Source organism: Tachysurus fulvidraco, chromosome 8 (assembly GCF_022655615.1).
Source record: "Tachysurus fulvidraco isolate hzauxx_2018 chromosome 8, HZAU_PFXX_2.0, whole genome shotgun sequence".
Taxonomy (NCBI): domain Eukaryota; kingdom Metazoa; phylum Chordata; class Actinopteri; order Siluriformes; family Bagridae; genus Tachysurus; species Tachysurus fulvidraco.
Genome location: NC_062525.1, coordinates 3,265,542 through 3,280,761, shown reverse-complemented (window position 1 = coordinate 3,280,761; position 15,220 = coordinate 3,265,542). Strand labels below are relative to the sequence as shown.

General features: G+C 45.4%; 1 protein-coding gene across 1 annotated transcript; it reads left to right on the top strand.

Annotated features, from left to right (window-relative positions):
- The first annotated feature begins 41 nt into the window (after positions 1-41).
- polr2a (RNA polymerase II subunit A) lies at positions 42-14,279 on the top strand. Its single transcript, XM_027165321.2, has 28 exons — positions 42-389; positions 1,370-1,502; positions 1,767-1,903; positions 2,009-2,182; positions 2,274-2,555; positions 3,138-3,299; positions 3,449-3,669; positions 3,888-4,020; positions 4,262-4,386; positions 4,488-4,698; positions 4,773-4,982; positions 5,731-5,899; positions 6,018-6,112; positions 6,253-6,456; positions 6,582-6,804; positions 6,909-7,092; positions 7,182-7,353; positions 8,200-8,305; positions 8,484-8,689; positions 8,771-9,242; positions 9,388-9,488; positions 9,562-9,666; positions 9,788-9,970; positions 10,086-10,289; positions 10,475-10,661; positions 10,758-10,871; positions 10,970-11,119; positions 11,240-14,279. The coding sequence occupies exons 1-28, from the start codon at positions 303-305 to the stop codon at positions 12,388-12,390; spliced, it is 5,901 nt and encodes a 1,966-aa protein (XP_027021122.1). The 5' UTR covers positions 42-302; the 3' UTR covers positions 12,391-14,279.
- Positions 14,280-15,220: the final 941 nt, after the last annotated feature.

Below are 15,220 nucleotides of genomic sequence, written 5' to 3'. Positions count from 1 at the left end.
GTAGCTGTACTTCAGTCTATATAAAGACGTGTGCGAGTCGCTTTCTTTCAGATGCGCTTAGAGCGCACCACAGTGTGGATCAAGGGGAGGAAGGGGGCTAGCGGGATATATAAGCAGTTAGCTTGTGTTCATAAATAAATAGGCACATTGAGTGGCAAGAAACGTGGTTCGTTTGGAAACCGCCATCGGACACGTTCCGGTCACCTCTCGGTGCCAGGAAGAGGGTCTTGGTGGCGTTTGAGAGGCGTTGTGTGTGAGAAGCGGCGTGCCGAAGGGAGGACGAGTCTGTTTGAATAGACAGGATGCACGGACCGCCTTCCAGCGACAGCGCATGCCCACTGCGCCTCATCAGGAGGGTTCAGTTCGGCGTCCTCAGCCCTGATGAGCTTGTAGGTCTCTGCTTTTTGCGCTGGGTTTTGTTTTATTTTCACTCTCTTCATTCTTTTGGACGTCAACTCTGTCGCTCTGAGAGCTTCTCAGTGTTATTATTAACCTCATAACCACTTTAATTCCACGTCAATCCGTAGTGTGTGTGTAGCTTTAGCACTAGCTTAGCATCGCTAGCTAGCTCACGCGCCACTCTAACAACAGTAAGCGCACGTGCAGGAAGTCGAACAGAAATGTTGCTGATTAATAATAAAAAAGTAGTAGTAGTAATAATAATAATAATAATAAATAACAGCAGTGCAAAGTTGTTACGTTCTTATTGGTGTCTCGGGTCTTGTTTCTCTTTTTATTTCTTTTCTTAGTTTCGTAAAAGTCCAAACCAAAACTGTTCCTGACAATAAAAGATTTTGACATGAAATACAAACGCATGCTTTTTGTTTTTAATCTTTAACCACATTGTGTGTGCACTTGACCTTAGGCTCGATCATGCACGAGATTGCATTAAAACAATCAAACCTAAAATTTAATCAATCAAACTTTCAGTAGTTTTTAACGTTTAATCACGTCAGTGCGAGACGTGCATCAGCATCACGTGTGCTCTGCCCTAAAGACTTTATATTTATAGCGTAGTGTTACACGTCTGAACGGTTACGTTTCCCACCTGGGAAAGGTGATGGTCACGTGATCAGAGGTGACAGTCACGTGAACGCGCAGTTTGTGCACGCGCACTGTCTGGTGTTTACATTGTGTTGTGGTCGTTAAGCACTCATTACCTTGCGTAAAGGTAAACAGCGCATCGTTTGTTGTCAGACTTGTGCTGTGATGTCAGTGATGGAGAGGTTGTAAGTTTGCATGTTACCCCAATAATCTTACTGTGTCTTCTGATCAGTGTTTAGTCCAGTTGTTGGATGTTGAACATGTGTAAATGGAGGACAGGTTAATGTTTGTCTGGTCTTTTTTTTTTTTTTTTCTTTCCTGTCAGAAACGGATGTCTGTCACCGAAGGGGGCATCAAGTACCCCGAGACCACAGAGGGAGGACGCCCCAAACTGGGAGGTCTCATGGACCCTCGGCAGGGCGTCATCGAGAGGTCCGGGAGATGCCAGACGTGTGCAGGTGCGTCATCTTTTTACGGCTTTATGTGCGTCCGGTGGCGGAGCTGATAGCACTCGTCCTGAATGAAATATCACCTTTCATATTAGTGAGGTGTTTACTGATGTGTAAATAAATCAGTAACAGTGAAGGAAAAAAATATTTATATATATAAAAAAAATTTTTATTTATAATATTTGTACCGTATTTCATTTGAGACATGATTATAGTATTTTATTTTTAAATCATCATGATGGATCGTAATCTGGTGCCTTGTTTGTGATGCAGGTAACATGACAGAATGTCCGGGTCACTTCGGTCACATCGAGCTGGCCAAGCCTGTCTTTCACGTTGGCTTCATCACAAAGATCATGAAAGTCCTCCGCTGTGTGTGTTTCTTTTGCTCCAAGCTGCTGGTCGATGCGGTGTGTGTCGTTCTCTAAATTTGCACTTTTCTGCGGTGACGTAAAACTAATCTGATCGACGCGGGCCTCTGAATGTTAACGTACGTTTTCAAAATGTTTGTACAGAACAACCCAAAAATCAAAGACATCTTGGGCAAGTCGAAAGGTCAGCCGCGCAAGCGCTTGATGCACGTGTACGACTTGTGCAAAGGTAAAAACATCTGCGAGGGTGGCGAGGAGATGGACAACAAGTTCGGAGTGGAGCAGCAGGAGAACGACGAGGACCTCACGAAAGAAAAGGTGAGCTGTAACACACCTGGCTTGTCCAGCGGCGCCGTTTCTCTTTAATCGACTAACAAGTACGGTTTGCTTCTTCCACACCTACGATCAGGGTCACGGAGGATGCGGACGCTACCAGCCTCGTATCCGGCGCTCAGGCCTGGAACTGTATGCCGAGTGGAAGCACGTGAACGAAGACTCTCAGGAGAAGAAGATTCTTCTCAGCCCCGAACGTGTGCACGAGATCTTTAAACGCATCTCGGACGAGGAAGATCTCATCCTGGGTATGGATCCCAAGTTTGCTCGGCCCGAGTGGATGATCGTCACCGTGTTGCCGGTGCCGCCTCTCGCCGTCAGACCGGCTGTGGTCATGCAGGGATCGGCCAGGAACCAGGTGAGAGACCAACGCAGCGTGTCCACTATTGATTCCACCAAAGTGGTGCTCAACTTTACATTGATTCAGTTAATTACAAGTATGTTTGTATTCATTCCAAAGAATTAAACAGCACGAAACAACATAACGGAACAAACACGAAAAACTTGTACAAGCAAATTTACTTAAAATTCAACTATTTTTACATATTTATTGCCTTTAGCTTTTGTAACAGTATTAAATAAAATATTTATTAAAATATAATTTAATTTATAAATGATTTTAAACTGCAAAATTTTCAGTTTGATTTGGAGAAGTTTTTAGATTTTTTTTTTTTTTTTTTTTTTTTTTAAATAACAATTAATTTAATTGTCAATTGATGGCAATGAAAATGGTCTCACAACAATAAGGGCCACTTTTTTATTTAAGCCATTTTACGTTCAAAGATCGTGAATGATCTGGTATTAAGCCCGATGTGAAATATCACAATCAATTGTGAATAATAATGCATATCAATCAAAATATCAATAATGCATTGATTTCACCAGTCAGTTGTGTACATCCAAAATGTCCCATTAAATAGCTCTTATGGTTCCCACTCAGGACGATTTGACTCACAAGTTAGCCGACATCGTGAAAATCAACAACCAGCTGCGACGGAACGAGCAGAGCGGCGCCGCAGCACACGTCATAGCAGAAGACGTCAAGCTCCTGCAGTTCCACGTAGCCACCATGGTGGACAACGAGCTGCCTGGTCTGCCTCGAGTAAGTATTAATCAAACGTGATAAAAATACGGTAAAGTAGAGATGACTTGGAGTAGATATAAGCTAATATAATCGATTACCTTTACTTTATTCCTTAACGAATCAGCTCGGAGCGTCACGACGTTTAAACTCCGTATCGTTCGTTTCAGGCCATGCAGAAATCCGGTCGTCCGCTCAAATCAATCAAACAGCGGCTGAAGGGGAAAGAAGGCAGAGTTCGTGGAAACCTGATGGGGAAGCGTGTGGACTTCTCCGCCAGAACAGTCATCACGCCTGATCCCAACTTACAGATCGACCAGGTGGGCGTGCCCCGCTCCATCGCCGCTAACATGACCTTCCCTGAGATCGTCACGCCCTTTAACATCGACAGGTAACACACTCTCCAGCGCTGCAAACTGTATACGTCCTTACGTGTGGAGCGTTTTGGCTCGACGTTAGATATGTAAAAAATTTAGACACCAAGCAGCTAGTGTTTTTTTTTTTTGTTTGTTTGTTTGTTTTTTTTAATAAGTGATTAGGGAAAGAAGCGTCAGCTTGTCTATGGAGATTATAATGATGCACTTGGGTTTACTTTGGTTCCGATTTCAGACTCCAGGAACTCGTGAGGAGAGGAAACAGTCAGTATCCTGGAGCCAAATACATCATCCGTGATAACGGAGACCGAATTGACCTCCGGTTCCACCCAAAACCGAGCGACCTTCACCTTCAGATCGGCTATAAGGTAAATAATACTGTTCACCGGCAGGGTTTTATTTATTTATTTTAAATAATTTTGGCATGAAGATGAAGTGTGTAGCCTAGTGGTCAGGGTGTTAAACTACAGGTCATGACCCCGAGTCCACCAAGCTGCCACTGCGGGGCTCCTCAGCAAAGGCCCCCAACTTTCTCATCTTGCTCAGTTATGATGAAAAATGTAAGTTGCTCTGGATAAGGGAACTGTTTTGCGACCGGTTTCTCGTCAGGTGGAGAGGCACATGTGTGACGGCGACATAGTCATCTTTAACAGACAGCCCACCTTGCACAAAATGTCTATGATGGGTCACAGAGTTCGAATCCTGCCTTGGTCTACGTTTCGACTCAACCTCAGGTGTGTGTGTGTGTAGCATGCTGTAGACCTGTAAAGCTTCACTCTATCAACTTTTTGTTAAATGAGAGATGAGCAGAATAAAATTCCAATCTTCTCCGCAGCGTAACGACTCCATACAATGCCGACTTCGACGGAGACGAGATGAACCTTCACCTGCCCCAGTCACTCGAGACCCGTGCCGAGATCCAGGAGCTGGCGATGGTGCCACGTATGATCGTCACACCCCAGTCCAACAGACCAGTCATGGGTATCGTGCAGGACACGCTTACGGCCGTGCGCAAGTTCACCAAGCGAGACGTCTTCTTAGAGAGGGTGCGTATCGGTCCGATTTAAAACCTGCGATTCTCAACCATAACGAACTTTTCTAACGGATTATTTTCGATCAGGGCGAAGTGATGAACCTGCTGATGTTCCTGTCCTCCTGGGACGGCAAAGTGCCTCAGCCTGCGATCCTGAAGCCACGCCCACTGTGGACCGGCAAACAGATCTTCAGCTTGATCATTCCAGGTCACATCAACGTGATCCGTACGCACAGCACGCATCCGGACGACGAAGACAGCGGCCCGTTTAAGCACATCTCTCCCGGAGACACAAAGGTGGGCCTGATGACCAGTAACGAGGCTTCGGCGTAACATTTTAAACTATCGTAGGTTCCTCAGGCGTCTGTCTGAACAAACCTCGATGTAGTTTTCTATAAAAAACATTTAAAGGTAGGGTAACAATCGTATTGTTCTTCCCTTCAGCTATGATAGACACGTTTCTTTGCATTAGTTGCCTGGGTTACGGATGTGTGGGCAGAGCTATCAATACAGGTGTGGGACCCATTTGGTTTAGGGGCGTGTTTGTTTTGGTGATTTTCAAATATCAACATTGGCTTTCAAACAGAGACCCCACCTTTAAGTGTTCATCGGCGTCCTCCCGTCACGTAGAGCCTTTTATATAGCGAAGCTGACGGGTGCGACGTCACTTTTGGACCTGATCTGAGACTAAAGGCTTCATTTAGATCATTTTTTTTTTATATTTAAAGGCCCTTTGCCTCACAGATGGAGCTCTTAAAGGCTTTATACGGAAGCTCTTCTCAAAAAGTGTTGAACTTTTACAGTCTTCTACTTAATCCAGTTAAATGTAATCAGATCAGAGGTTGTTTAAGGGTCCCTGGGGGTTGCTAGGATGCTCCTAGATACCCTTTCTCATAGGTTTTAGATCTACATAAAGCCCTCAAAGGGACAATCGCAGAACATGCAACGGTTCGCTAATCAAAAGCTCTCAACAGAAAGTCCAGTCACTTGTTTTGTTTGTTTTTTGAGGTTGGTGTAATGACTGGAATGTTTCTTCCTGTTGCAGGTGATTGTGGAAAACGGAGAACTGATCATGGGAATCCTGTGTAAGAAGTCCCTGGGTACATCTGCCGGTTCTCTCGTTCACATTTCCTACCTGGAGATGGGTCACGACATCACTCGGCTTTTTTACTCCAACATCCAGACTGTCGTCAACAACTGGCTGCTCATCGAAGGTGAGGTTTTACTCACGAGTCTCCATGTCTGTTAACATTTACATCTGTGTTTTTTTTTCTTCCCCTGCCTCATGATCATGGTTTTTTTTTATTTTCTCCTTCCTTCCCAATCTTGTAGGTCACTCTATCGGTATCGGTGATTCCATCGCCGACGCAAAGACGTATCTTGACATTCAGAACACCATCAAGAAGGCTAAGCAGGACGTGATAGAGGTGAGAACGAATTTCGACGTCTTTAGTCTTAACATTTGAACAGATTTGTTTTTTTGGGTTGCTGGAGGAGGCGGAGCTTATTTTGAGAGGAGTTTTTAGAGCTTTAGCCACACCGAATCCTCACATATGACACTTTCCAGGTCATCGAGAAAGCTCACAACAACGAACTGGAGCCCACTCCGGGTAACACTCTGAGACAGACCTTCGAGAACCAGGTCAACCGTATCCTGAACGACGCTCGAGACAAGACCGGATCTTCTGCCCAGAAGTCACTGTCTGAGTACAACAACTTCAAATCCATGGTGGTGGCTGGATCCAAGGGCTCCAAAATTAATATCTCACAGGTGAGACTTTATGAGCGTAAAAGACTTAATAAAAAATAGTCTCGTATAAAATCCGATGTATCCGTCGTCACGTGTTCAGAGTTAAATTCCCATGCTGTACGTTTTTGCTTTTTATTGATCTCTAGGTTATTGCTGTGGTGGGGCAGCAGAACGTTGAGGGTAAGCGAATCCCGTTCGGCTTCAAGCACCGGACTCTTCCTCACTTTATCAAGGATGACTACGGTCCCGAGAGTAGAGGGTTCGTGGAAAACTCGTACCTTGCCGGTCTGACGCCTACGGAGTTCTTCTTCCACGCCATGGGAGGCAGAGAGGGTCTGATCGATACGGCTGTGAAAACGGCCGAGACAGGTGAGACGACGAGAGCGTCCACAGGAGCACGTTTAACTAAAGATTGTTTATTATTCGATCCGTGGAGTTACTAACGTTCCTTGTCGTGTTTTTGCTGTATTCAGGTTATATCCAGCGTCGTCTGATCAAGTCTATGGAGTCTGTTATGGTGAAATACGACGCCACGGTGAGGAACTCCATTAATCAGGTGGTACAGCTGAGATACGGCGAGGACGGCTTGGCCGGAGAGGCCGTGGAGTTTCAAAACATGGCTACGCTTAAACCATCCCACAAAGCTTTTGAGAAGAAGTGAGTCACTACGCTACTAACGATCCTTATGATCAGCCCCGAGTAAAAACGTTCAAACCTCTGACCACCTTTCCTGTTTAATCCACCAGGTTCAAGTTCGAGTACACGAACGAGCGAGCGCTGCGGCGCACGCTGCAGGAGGACGTGTTGAAGGACGTGATGACCAACGCGCACGTCCAGAGCGCTCTGGAGAAGGAGTTCGACAAAATGAAGGAGGACCGAGAGATCTTGAGAGCTATTTTTCCCACTGGAGACAGCAAGGTTTGTGTTTATGCTAATGATGAACATCCAAGTGTTTATTCACTTAATACCACAATCTGCAAAAAAAAAATGACTTGCACCTGATATGGAAATGTATAATGTACGTCTATGTGCCTTTTTACCCCTGCTCACTTCATGTGTGTTCTCTGATCCAATAGCTATCTGATTTGTTAAAATTGTCCCATTTACATCAGGCCACATAAATGCGTCTCGGCGAATCTGATATCGATCCGATCTTTCTACTCCCGCCCAAAATGCTAATATTTGATCTCATTTCCGGGGTTATTGAAACGGAACACACTTTGGTGTATACGGTTTTCAGAACGCGATCACGAAAAAACTGATTATGAAGTTTGTTACAAAAAACAGCGTTTACTGTTTCCTGCGTTTTCACTGGCGGCAGCAGCGCGTTTTTAGACCCGACGAGACGCCTGGGTGAAAGATCACCCTCGAGTGACGTAGTTCCGTTTGGGAGGAGTATAGCGCTGACGTATGTGGCTTGAACATCCAGTTTCATCTGAAACGTGTCCCAGACCACCTCCTGAAGGGGTTTGTACCATCGGATTCATATCCGTCTCCAAAACGTTTCGGAGAGCATTTAGACCTGGTGTTTTTTACCATCGGATAGCTATCTGATCACAGAAAACGCAGGAAGTGACCAGGTGTAAAAAAAAAAGCCCCTAACTCTCTAAAATACAGCCTTGTTTATCAGTCAGTTTTATTGGCGGAAAAATGAATCCCACACTTTGGATTGATGACGGTTCCAAGCATCATGTAATCGTTACCCATGCCTATGCTCTGCAAGTCAGCTCGTCTGATCGTGTTATAATTTCTTCTTTACTGTAGGTGGTGCTGCCGTGCAATCTGGCTCGAATGATCTGGAACGCGCAAAAGATTTTCCGCATCAACCCGAGAACTCCGACGGATCTCAACCCTTTAAGAGTGGTGGAGGGTGTGTAAACTTCTTATTCGCGCCATGAGTGGCTCTATGGTTGAGTTCAGACATGGACATTTATTTATTTATTTATGTTTTACATTACAGCATTTGGCAGATGCCCTTATCCTATGTGTTTAAGGTACATGAGGCTTCATTGAATCCCAATTTTTTTTTCTTCTTCCCTCTCATGAAGGTGTGCAAGAACTGAGTAAGAAGCTAGTGATCGTGAACGGCGACGATCCGCTAAGCAAGCAGGCCCAGCAGAACGCCACGCTGCTGTTTAACATCCACCTCCGCTCCACCCTCTGCTCCAAACGCATGACCGAAGAGTTTCGTCTCAGCTCCGAGGCCTTCGAGTGGCTCCTCGGTGAGATCGAGACCAAGTTCAACCAGTCGATCGTGAGTAAAATCTAAGTCCTGTGGTGTAAAGGAGTCTGAACCTGGGGGTGCGTTAGGTTTAAGTTCTGATCAATGTTTTAGGTTCACCCGGGTGAGATGGTGGGTGCTCTGGCTGCTCAGTCTCTGGGTGAACCTGCCACTCAGATGACCCTGAACACCTTCCATTACGCCGGCGTGTCGGCCAAGAACGTCACCCTGGGTGTGCCTCGACTCAAGGAGCTGATCAACATCTCCAAACGTCCCAAGACTCCGTCCCTGACCGTGTTCCTGCTGGGCCAGGCTGCCCGCGACGCAGAGCGCGCCAAAGACATCCTGTGTCGCCTGGAGCACACGACCCTCCGCAAGGTCACGGCGAACACTGCTATCTACTATGACCCAAACCCTCAGAGCACGGTAGTTGCAGAGGATCAGGAGTGGGTGAACGTTTACTACGAGATGCCCGACTTCGACGTGACTCGCATCTCTCCCTGGCTCCTCCGCATCGAGCTGGACCGCAAGCACATGACGGACCGCAAGCTCTCCATGGAGCAGATCGCAGAGAAGATTAATGCAGGTGTGAGAAGACTCTAATCCCCTTCATTCCAAACCAAGCTTTATTATTATAAACAAAAAGGAAAGAGGGTGGAGTTTTTAAAGAGTCAAAGTAATGAGCGTTAATAGTAATAACTATTAGTAAAAGTGTTGTTTCTATCTGCCAGGTTTTGGCGACGACCTAAACTGCATCTTCAATGACGATAACGCCGAGAAGCTGGTGCTGCGAATCCGTATCATGAACAGCGACGAGAACAAGTTCCAGGAGGTGAGATTTAGAGAATAATTACATTATTTTTTTTAATTAGAATGAATAAAAGACACTTAACTGTTCCCGTTAGGACGAGGAGGTGGTGGATAAGATGGACGACGACGTGTTCCTGCGGTGCATCGAGTCCAACATGCTAACGGACATGACCTTACAGGGCATCGAACAAATCAGCAAGGTGACGAGTCACATGATTACAATAAAGGATGCCGTTGTTGCGTGTATTAAATATAAAAAGTCCTCCGTCGCCTGTCCGGGTGCGTTTACGCCGTACTCACGGTCGGCTTCCTCTGCTGCAGGTGTACATGCATCTTCCTCAAACCGAGAACAAGAAAAAGACCATAATCACAGAGGAGGGAGAGTTTAAAGCTCTACAGGAATGGATTCTGGAGACAGACGGCGTCAGTCTCATGAGAGTCCTCAGCGAGAAGGACGTCGACCCAGTCAGGACCACCTCGAACGATATTGTGGAGATCTTCACTGTAAGATTCTAAATTTAGGAAAGCCTCCAGATGTGTAGTTAAAGGATATGAATTATTAAGCACTGACGTCTGCAGACATATTTAGCCCGGCGTATCTTTCTGTCCCCTTTGTTAGGTGCTCGGTATCGAGGCGGTACGCAAGGCTCTGGAGAGAGAGTTGTACCACGTCATCTCCTTCGACGGTTCCTACGTGAACTACCGCCACCTCGCCCTCCTGTGCGACACCATGACCTGCAGAGGTCACCTGATGGCCATCACCCGTCACGGCATCAACAGACAGGACACCGGGCCGCTCATGAAGTGCTCTTTCGAAGAGACGGTGAGAACAAGGAGCAAAGAAATTAATTTCTTATTGTTTTTTTTAAATAATTTTTTGCACATCGTCAGTTATTATGATTAGATTATGATTCCGAATAGAGACGAAGAATCCTCTTGTTGCCTGTTTAATGATGCCTGATTAATTATGAATTCACTTTACCGGTTTTGTCCTGAACCCGTGTGCAGGTGGACGTCCTGATGGAGGCGTCGTCCCACGGAGAATGCGATCCCATGAAGGGCGTGTCCGAAAACATCATGCTCGGACAGCTGGCTCCTGCAGGCACCGGCTGCTTCGACCTGCTGCTGGATGCTGAGAAATGCAAATATGGCATGGAGATCCCCACTAACATTCCCGGTATCAGCGTGGCTGGACGTAAGTGCTGTTTGTCCATATTATTTTCAAAAATTATTTAACTTGAAAAGTCATTTCATGCTGGCTTCTCTTTCCCCTCCTCCCCCCCTTTTTCAGCAACCGGAATGTTCTTTGGTTCCGCCCCCAGCCCTATGAGTGGTATGTCTCCGGCCATGACGCCCTGGAACACGGGGGCCACCCCGGCTTATGGTGCATGGTCTCCCAGCGTGGGTGAGTACAGCCTCTAGCTCTTTATCCGATTCTCTCGTCTCCTACGTTTTATTACCCGTCTCACCCTCTTGCTTTCAATGCTCTCGTTCTCTATACAGGAAGTGGAATGACTCCTGGAGGTGCAGGTTTTTCACCAAGTGCTGCCTCCGACGCCAGCGGTTTCTCTCCGGGTTACTCGCCTGCGTGGTCTCCTACACCCGGCTCCCCTGGATCTCCTGGTCCAGCCAGTCCTTACATTCCCTCTCCAGGTTGGCTTAGAAGCTATTGTTTAGTTTGACAGGCTTACATATTGTAAATGTTCTGTGAAGTCATGTCATGAAGTCTGAAAGGAAAAAATTTACCTTGTTCTTGCTCTTTTTCTCCTCCAGGTGGCGCCATGTCTCCAAATTATTCCCCTACGTCACCAGCGTATGAGCCACGCTCCCCTGGAGGCTATACCCCACAGAGCCCTGGCTATTCCCCCACGTCCCCGTCATATTCTCCCACTTCTCCTTCCTACTCTCCCACCAGCCCTAACTATAGCCCTACGTCTCCATCTTATTCCCCAACGTCTCCATCTTACTCTCCCACATCTCCATCTTACTCCCCAACCTCACCAAGCTATTCACCCACATCACCCTCTTACTCTCCAACGTCTCCTTCTTATTCCCCCACTTCCCCTTCGTACTCTCCGACGTCCCCGTCATACTCTCCGACTTCGCCTTCTTATTCTCCGACGTCTCCCAGCTATTCTCCGACGTCTCCCAGCTATTCTCCCACCTCCCCCTCGTACTCGCCCACCTCCCCCTCGTACTCACCCACCTCTCCTTCGTATTCCCCAACGTCGCCCTCGTATTCCCCGACATCTCCAAGTTACAGCCCGACCTCGCCCAATTACACGCCCACTTCGCCCAGCTACTCACCCACCTCTCCATCTTACAGCCCCACTTCACCTTCATATTCGCCCACGTCTCCGAATTACACACCCACAAGCCCCAATTATTCTCCAACGTCTCCATCTTACTCCCCTACCTCTCCATCTTACTCTCCATCCAGCCCACGGTACACACCGCAGTCTCCTACGTACACCCCGAGCTCGCCCTCGTACAGCCCGAGCTCCCCATCTTACTCTCCCACCTCTCCCAAATACACCCCCACCTCTCCATCATACAGCCCCAGCTCTCCGGAATACACCCCGACGTCACCCAAATACTCGCCCACTTCGCCCAAGTACTCGCCCACGTCTCCCAAATACAGCCCCACGTCTCCAACTTATTCTCCCACTACGCCCAAATACAGCCCTACTTCTCCGACGTACTCCCCAACGTCTCCTACCTACACCCCGACCAGTCCCAAGTACTCTCCCACTTCTCCTACCTACTCCCCGACGTCTCCAAAATACTCACCAACTTCACCGACATACTCTCCTACTAGTCCCAAAGGTTCGACTTACAGCCCCACTTCGCCGGGGTACAGTCCGACGTCTCCGACCTACAGTCCAGCCATCAGCCCTGATGACAGCGACGAGGAAAACAACTGAAGTGGAGGACCCCTGGTTTAGACTCGCCCTCGCAATGCTGTCTCTTCCTTCGCGTTCCTTCTTAAAAACACAGCGTCAGCGTGGGTCACCATCGTGGGTGGACATCGCCATGTTTGCTTTGGACGACAGGAAACTACGAAACTTGGGGTCCTACCTGTATTTAAAAAAAAAAAAAAAAAAAAGGTTCTGAAATCTTTCGGACCCTCCTCATGTCACTTCTGCAAATACGGCTCTATTTACTATGATATTGTCATAGACGAGAACTGTCGAACCGACCGCCTTTCAGCTTTGTTCGGTCGGATTCTGAAGGGGTTTTATTTAGAAATATAAATATAAAACCCACCCCTCATAAAATAGACGTCTCTAATACAGTGTTGAAAGTTACGGAAAGCTGAAAGCTTAATTTGCCAAAAGCCTTTATAAAGTAAATAGTGGATCATATCTACTGCAGATAGAACTGGATCTTAAAAAAAAAAAAAAAAAAAAAAATCGACTAGTGTGGTGCACAGAAAATATTTTACTGAAACATATCTAACATTGATTTTTTCTTTTTTCTTTTTCCTTGCTTTGTAAATATGCTGTACTCGGTTCATCCATGCAAAGAAAGAATTGAAACTCTAATTCATAAATGTGTTAATGGCCACATTTGAGTTTGATTATCTAATCTAACCAGATGGACTCGTGCTGGTCATCTGCATAGAAGAAAGGGTTGTAGTAGGGGACGGCCATGTTGATGGCTTATCTACCGTCGTCCTATATTGTTTTGTGTGGGGTTTTTTTGTTTTGTTTTCCCCTTTCTAGTTTCTTCCACCAGCGTCCTGTTCAATTTTCACATAACAACAAAAAAGTTACAGCCAGCAATAGCTTCCCTCTGACTGTAGAGAAATGTGAATTTTTCTGGAAACATAGATTTTTTTTTTCTTCCTTTTATTGATTTTAGAGCGTTCTAGGAGGAGGAAGGTGAGGGAATTTGGTCGTATTTATGTCAGTTTCGCTTGGACCAGCCAAGCTGAGTTTTTCTTTTTTGCGTCGTACTCAAATTCTTTACAATAAAACCTCATCCGTCCCTGTCAGAGTTTGTATAAATCCCCCTCCCCCTTTACTTTTTAGTTAATGTTATTTAAAAATAAGATTCCCCGTAAGTTACTGAGGTGGAATTTAATCTTTTTTTTTTTTGTCTGCTTCATAGAGATGTTTAGAGTTTTTGGGTATGTTTGGAATTTAACGTTCTCACAGTTTTTCTGTGAACAGCAGGGGTCGCTGTAGTCAATGATGAACAGTGTTTTGTTCTTTTGCAGAAACCCATTTAAAAACGACTTTACTAGCTGATTCGCAATCAGTTGAGCTGTTCATCTCAAACACCCTCCTCCTACCCAGTAATCAGTGTTTTGTTTTTGTTTTTTTTATAAAGTATTTTCTCCCCCTTAAAAGGGTTGAAAATAAATACTGTACCATACTGGAAACCTATATGCAGAATGTTGTGTATAAACAGGTGGAACCAGGGTTCAATCCTGACATGAGCGACGTTTGTCTTGCTCTTTAAATGTCAGCCATGGTGGCTTTGTGCGAGCATTTGCTGTAAAGCCTTGGAACAGGTTCGTCAGCTCGTCAGAGTCTCTGCCCTAGATTGCCTTCAACGATGTTTTCTTAAATTTCCAGTCTCTTGTGTACCCAGGATCCTAGTAGAAGTGAATGGATGAGTGTGAGAGAGAGTGTGTGTGTGTGTGTGTGTGTGTATTGTGACAGGGTTTCCTTCAGTTGAGCTGGGTTTCAAAAGGGGTAATAAAGTAAGATTTAAACTTAAATTGCCACTGTATAGAAGAGGACTTGTCTAATTCTCTGTATCTTTGTTTTTGACTTGATAAAACAATAAAATGTTTGCCTATAAATGAGTGCTTGTTTTTTTTAATATATTTTAATTCGCTAATCTCATCAGAAAAGGTTACTGATTTATGTAAATACTCACAATCTTGATACCACTACTTATGTGATCTTTGCCATGATGATTATTTTACCCTTATTCTGTGTAATTGTATATGTAGAATATAGCACGTTATATGACGGACGTTGCCCAAGGTGCTTCACAAGCAGTCATATAAAGCACTTAAATTAAGTTACATACAACCAACAATACAATACAAGCAGACATTAAAACAAAAGGAAGCTTACCCTACAACTAGAAAAACCAACAAAGGTTAAGCCACCTCAGACTGCCTCCCATGCTACATCTAATAAAGGGGTTTTTAACAAGTCCTTAAAAGCAACCAGCGACTTTGCCGATCTGATGGAATACAGAAGGTCATTCCACAGTAAAGGACCAACACATGAGAAAGCTCCGTCACCTTTACGTTTATAATTTGTCACAAGAGATTTTCGTTCTCTGATCTCGACGATCTGGATGGGGTGTACACGGACAACAAATCAGAAATGTATGGTTGTGCAGACGATAATCTTGTAGTGTATTCTGTACTGGACTGGCAGCCAATTCAAGGATCTCAATAAATGTGTAACATTGTCTGTTTTCTTGGCTGACTTAATCATTCTGGCCACAGCATTCTGTACTGTATGTTTTGCAAGTGTGCCAGAGCTTTTTTTTTATCAATCCCAACATACACAGAATTACAATAGTCCAGTATATCCACACATATACAGTGGGTTCAGACCCCCTTCACTGTTCAGTTTTTTGATGCAGCCTCATGGTTCTGTTTAAATTCATGTTTTACTCCTTAATCCACACTCACTACCCCAGAACACTGAAAAACAATTATAGAAATGTCTAAATTTATTCAAAAGAAAAAAAAAAAAACAGCCATCTTAGCGCCGGTGCCAT

Coding starts and splice junctions, on each gene's coding strand:
- polr2a (XM_027165321.2), top strand. CDS start 303: ATGCACGGACCGCCTTCCAGCGACAGCGCATGCCCACTGCGCCTCATC. Junction 10,662..10,757: donor CGGTATCAGCGTGGCTGGAC/GTAAGTGCTGTT, acceptor CCCCTTTTTCAG/CAACCGGAATGTTCTTTGGT. Junction 10,872..10,969: donor TGCATGGTCTCCCAGCGTGG/GTGAGTACAGCC, acceptor TTCTCTATACAG/GAAGTGGAATGACTCCTGGA.